The 6,000-nt window shown below is 47.8% G+C and overlaps 1 protein-coding gene across 1 annotated transcript in view; it reads right to left on the bottom strand.

The window, feature by feature from the left end:
* Positions 1-744: 744 nt before the first annotated feature.
* LOC128345485 (zinc finger protein 420-like) overlaps positions 745-6,000 on the bottom strand; it is a 49,098-nt gene continuing 43,842 nt past the window's right edge. Inside the window, exon 7 of the mRNA XM_053297494.1 lies at positions 745-3,890. Within this exon, the coding sequence (XP_053153469.1) occupies positions 2,778-3,890 (1,113 nt within the window). The 3' untranslated portion in view covers positions 745-2,777. The remainder of the gene's footprint in view (positions 3,891-6,000) is intronic.

Here is a 6,000-nt window from a genome sequence, read left to right as displayed (position 1 = left end):
CAAACCTTCGACCCCTAAGGAAAAGGAATGGCATACGCTCGACGTCAGGAGAGCGCTCAGAATTTACTTGCGCCGGACCAAGGCCTTTCGGGTCTCCGAGTCCCTGTTTGTCTCCTTCAGGGACTGCTCACTGGGAAAAAAGGTCTCATCCTCCACTTTGGCGCGCTGGATCTGCCAGTGCATTCGCCTAGCTTACGCATCAGCTAAGGTGGCGGAGCCGGATGGCATTACCGCCCATTCCACACGTACTGCCGCATCCTCCGCGGCCCTGGCTACCATGGCCCCTCTGGCTGACATCTGCAGAGCGGCCACGTGGGCTTCCCTTTCCACCTTCGTGAAATTCTATAAGATTAATGACTGGGCCTCTGCCGACGCTTCTTTCGGCAGACGGGTTCTCCAACGGGTGGTTCCAACATAGTCCCATACTCACGGTTCCCGCCCTGTGTGCCTAGCAGCTATGGTATGTCCCATCATGCCTTTCGGATGCCATCCTCTTCTGAGGGAGAATGAATCGTTGGCACTCACCTGAATGGTCATTCTCCTCAGAAGTATGGATGGCATCCGACCCGCCCGACCGTTCGTTTCTGCTTCTGTTGTTTTCCTACTTATCCACCCCTCTGTTCCCTATATAGGTGTGGGGAGGCTCTATTCTTCCGCGTTGTACGTCTCACCCTAGGGGTGGGGTTTTTCCGCAAAGACAGTTCACAGCTCGTTTTCTTCTAAAGTTCTACTTTACTTGTTGTTCCATTCTGCTTGGTTCTTTCTCTGATACTGTTTTCTCTAGCAGGAGCATCGGAGAGCTAGCAATAGACTGAAGCCTGAGGGGATTGCCCCTCCCTCCTGCTATAGGAGGAAAAGCTCTCTGATTGGCCCTGTCTCGGAGCAGGAGGTCGTGTCAACCCATCATGCCTTTCGGATGCCATCCATACTTCTGAGGAGAATGACCATTCAGGTGAGTGCCAACGATTCATTCTACTCCCACTTCAAAAACCAATTGTTAGACCCAACATAGAATGTAGAACATTGAAACAAGCAAAGCAGATGGACTATTGCTAACCACAGACTATGACAAGACATAAGCCAGCATGGCTGGGGATGAAGGGAGTTGTAGTCCAACAGCATCTGGGGACCCAACTTTGAGAACCCCTGCTTTAAAAGGTAAGAGCAGTCACCATCCACAACAGTGGCCACGAGTGATAATGTGTCAACCCCAATGTGTAGGCGATGACCTCTATTATTTTAAAAGGTTAGCACATTACTAATACATAAAAGTTACTATACCTGACACAACTAATACATGCCACATTGCTAGTTCACATTCGGCTGGGGTTCTCACCCTTGGGTCTCCTAATATATGTTTGTGCATGAACCGTGGTTCACACACTGGTTCAGTGGCGTGGGGAGGGGAGCGGGAGCTTTAAGAAAGAGGAGAGCAGGTCCTTACCTGCTCTCCTCTGTCTCATAAAGCTTCCTGCTGTGGTGGAGTTTATCTCAAGTACCCACGCGCAGCACCAGCATACAGATACACGGGCACCATTTGTGTGGTCAGCAATACCATGTGCGTGCTGGCGCCGTGCCTGAGTACTTGAGTTGCGCACCGTGCTCTCCTTTCTAAAAGCTCTCGTTCCCCTCTTCCCTCCCCACGGCGTCAAACCAGTGCTTGAAGCACGGTTCGTGCACACCCCTATCCCGATATTGTTGGACTACAACTTCCATTATCTCCAGCCACAAGAACCAAAGGCTGTTGTAGCAGGGATGATGGGAATTGTGGTCCATGTGCAACTCAGGACCCGAGTGAGAACCCCTGCATTCGGCTAATAATCCTAAAAGCTTAACATACAACAAAAAGATACAAGAAAGGAGAATCGGTGCTGATCCTTGGCCAGCTCTCAGGACAGCTGGTGATGTCTCCTCCAAGGCTACAGGGGGCTAAAAGAAGTTCCTTCACTAAGACACACTCAGGCGGAGGCTGCAGAAGAGTTTGGGAAGATGCCAGGTAGCCAGCAAGTTGGGGGGAAATGGGTCTGGATTTTGCCACTGGTTGGAAGGAGGAAATTTGCCGAGATCCTGAGTGGACCCTACCAGTCTGGCAGGAACCAACACTGTCAGTCAAGGTGTCTGTTGGCTCCCTATCTTTATTAGCAAATAAGTCAATATGGCAGAAGTGTGGGAAGTTGGGGGCTCCCTCACCTGGAAAGAAACTAAACCTATCACAGACCTCCTGAATCATAGAGTTTTAGAGTTTGAAGGGATCCCATAGGTCTTTGAGCAGAATCCCCTATTCAGTACAGGAAATGCTGGCTGCTGTTTCCTGCTGGGACGTATGAAACAATGCACTGGTATGGAGATGTCTCTTAAAGGGACACAGCGTGATGGGACAAGTTCAAGTGCCAAGACATTTCTTCCTATATAACAGCAATTGCACGGATGGTTCTGCCCTTGTGAAGCTGGTGACTCGAGTGATCCCTTGGAAGAAAGAAATATTCACTACAGGTGACCAGTGGGGAGTCCCCTCATGAGACATTCTGGATGATGATGGCTCTAATTGAAGTTTGATCCTCAAGCCATCCATTATTATCATTTTTTGAGCAAATTTTTTTAAAACCATATTTTAAACATTCATGGGGTTTCTCCTTTTTCTCTGCTCATTACATGAGCTTGTGTTCAGAAACGCTCTCATATAATTATGTATATGACTTATCTAATATGTGAACAATCTGAAATAAAGGTATGTTTTCCATCTGAAGTTCTCTCCAAGCTACAGACATTTCTGGAATTCATGAAACCTGCTCCTGTGTGAATTCTTTTATGTACATCAAGGTTCTGACTGAAGCCCTTTCCACATTCTCAGCATTTAAATGGTTTGTTCCTATGTGAGTTACTTGATGTGCATTAAGGTGTATCCTCTGGCTGAAGCTCTTTCCACACTCTGAGCATGTATATGGTTTCTCTCCTGTGTGGATTCTTTGATGTTCATTAAGGCTTGAACTCCGACTAAACCTCTTGCCACAATGCACGCATTTATGTGGTTTCTCCCCTGTGTGGATTCTCTGATGGTAAGTAAGGCTTGCACTTTGGCTGAAGCTCTTTCCACACTCTGGGCATTTATAAGGTTTCTCCCCAGTGTGGATTCTTTGATGGGAAGTAAGACTTGAGCTTTGCCTGAAGCTTTTTCCACATTCTGAGCATGTGTACAGGTTCTCCCCTGTGTGGATTCTCTGATGAATAGTAAGGCTGTTGCTGTGACTGAAGCTGTTTCCACATTCTAAACATGTATATGGTTTCTCTCCTGTGTGCGTTCTTTGATGTTCATTCAGGTGTGAGCTCCGGCTGAAGCTCTTTCCACATTCCAAGCACTTATGTGGTTTCTCCCCTGTGTGAATTCTTCGATGGTAGGTAAGGCTTATGCTCTGGCTGAAGCTCTTTCCACATTCTGGACATCTATAAAGTTTCTCCCCTGTGTGGATCCTGTGATGTCTTGTAAGACTTGTGATATAACTAAAGCTGTTACCACATTCTGAACATTTATAAGGTTTCTCTCCTGTGTGGATTCTTTGATGTTCATTTAAGTGTGAGCTTCGGTTAAAAGTCTTCCCACACTCTAAGCACTTATGTGGTTTATCTCCTGTGTGGATTCTTTGATGGTATGTAAGTTTTGCACTCTGGTTGAAGCATTTCCCACACTCTAAGCATTTGTATGGTTTCTCTCCCGAGTGAATTCTTTGATGGTACGTAAGGTTTGCACTCTGGTTGAAACTCTTTCCACACTCTGAGCATTGATATGGTTTCTCTCCTGTATGAATTCTTCGATGTGAAGCAAGATGAGAGCTCCGACTGAAGCTCTTTCCACACTCTGAGCATTTGTATGGTTTTTCCCCTGTATGGATCCTCTGATGTCTTGTTAGGCTTTTCCTGCAACTAAAGCTTTTCCCACACTCTAAGCATTTCAGCTGTTCATCATGAAGTCTTTGAAAGGTGCCAAGCCTTGTTTTACTAGTTAGGATTTTTGCACATGGAGGGATTTCGTTCCTTTTGCTTCCTTTGAAACATTCTTCAGAGACTGAATCAGCCACTTCAGAAGCCAGGGAGTTCTGCTTTGCTTCAGTTTTCCTTCTCTGCTGCTTACCTTTTCTCTCACTTTCCCTCCCATCACCTGCAAGATTAGAGAGAAATCTGGTAAGGGATAAATGAAGCCTGAGATATGGGAACAAATCCAGTTAACTGCTGTGTCATTCACAAAACAGAAAAGACTTAATGAGGAGCCTGATTCTCCAGCATATTAAATAGTCTCTATGGAATGGTATGAACTGACAGTGTCGAACATTGGACTTGATCTACAGGGACCTGGGTCCGGCTCCCAGACGTAGGAAGCTGCCATTTGCTGAGTCAGACCATTGGTCTATTTAGCTCAGTGTTGTCTACACAGACTGGCAGCAGCTTCTCCAAGGTTGCAGGCAGGAATCTCTCTCAGCCCTAACCTGGAGATGCTTTGTTTACGGCTATCTTAGAAGACAGGAAGAGACACTGATCTTTGTTCAATTCAAGGTGCCGACTATCAATATATTTAATTCTCCTAAACGTACCCCTCGCTAATCCCATGCGTGGCAGCTCTTGCAGGAGCAGCTGCCTGAGGATAGCAACGGGGATGGGAGACAATGGCGGCCGCTGCCGGTCAGCCAGAAGAGGCTGCGGCGGGCCAGCCTTGCCCTGGCCTGGCTACCAATCAGGCGGAGGCGGCGGCGGCGGCGGGCCAGCCTGGCCAGGCCACCCACTGGGAGGAGGGGGCCTGTAAGCCAGAAAGCGTGGGGCGGGGGGAGGAAGCGGGCTGGCCAGTCAGCCTGCTAGAAAGCGCAGGTGGGGGCCGAGAAGTGGGCAGCGGTGGTGGGGGGGAGTGGCCGGCTAGCCAGAAAGCCGGGCTTGCTGGTGTGGGGGACAACAGCAGTGGGTGGGCTGGCCAGAGGCACAGATGCTCTGCGCCCAGCCCAGCTAGTTCCCTTTAAAGCCCTTTGTTGCCTGGCCCTGTATCTCTGAAAGGGAGCACCTTCTTCCACACCACCATCTCCATCTTTTGAGGAAAGCAAAAGGAAACTCTCTTCTGGTTCCACTCCTTTTTGAAGGTGAGATTATTAATAAAGTCTTGGAACCCACCTACATATCATGGGAGAGATCCCTGATCAGATCTCTCAGTGCTTTCTCTTTGACATAGAAGTTGCCCAAGGGTGGAGGAGGTGGTGATTAGTGGGAGCCAGCCTGGAATTGTCATGAACGAGTCGTGCCAGGTTAATCGCATCTCCTTTTTCAATAGAGTTAGTTGATCATGGGAATGACATGGACATAGTGTATCTTGATTTCAGGAAAGCAAAGTTTCCCATGACATCCTTGTTGATATTTTGGTAAAATGTGGGCCAGATGATACTACTGTGCAATGGTTCCACATCAACCTGGAGGGAGGTACTGGGTGGTTGCCACAGGACTCTGTGTTGCAGAAGGAAACCATCTTCTCACTATTAATTATTTGTTATTAATAAGTAATTAATTGCTTGTTTTTATTATTATTCCTCTTATATAAAGAACTGCTCCGATAACGTTTTTTGGTTGAAGAGCAGTATATCAATCAATCAATCGGTCTGCCATTTTGTTTCCTTTGATATCACCCTCTCCCTTTTCTATCCCTTTTTATACCCCACCTTCCACCAGTCAGTTTGCTCAGGCATCTACAAACCCACTTGCTAGCTCACCAGTGGCAAATGTCCCCAGCCCTCTGGCAGGCAGGACACCCAGCACCACACAGATCTCCTCCCCAGAGGCCCCAGCCCTAACTTGGAGATGCCATGGAGGGAACTTTGAACCTTCTGCATGCAAGCATGCAGGTGCCCTTCCCAGATATCGCCTAAGGGGAATATCTTAGTGCTCACATGTAGTCTCCCATTCAAGTGCAAACCAAGGTAGACCCTGCTTACCAAATGGGGCAATTCGTGCTTGCTACCACAAGACCAGCTC

The sequence above is a fragment of the Hemicordylus capensis genome, chromosome 2, assembly GCF_027244095.1.
Source record: "Hemicordylus capensis ecotype Gifberg chromosome 2, rHemCap1.1.pri, whole genome shotgun sequence".
Lineage (NCBI taxonomy): Eukaryota > Metazoa > Chordata > Lepidosauria > Squamata > Cordylidae > Hemicordylus > Hemicordylus capensis.
The sequence above is the reverse complement of the archived record's forward strand: the minus strand, read 5'-3'. Positions and strand labels throughout refer to the sequence as shown.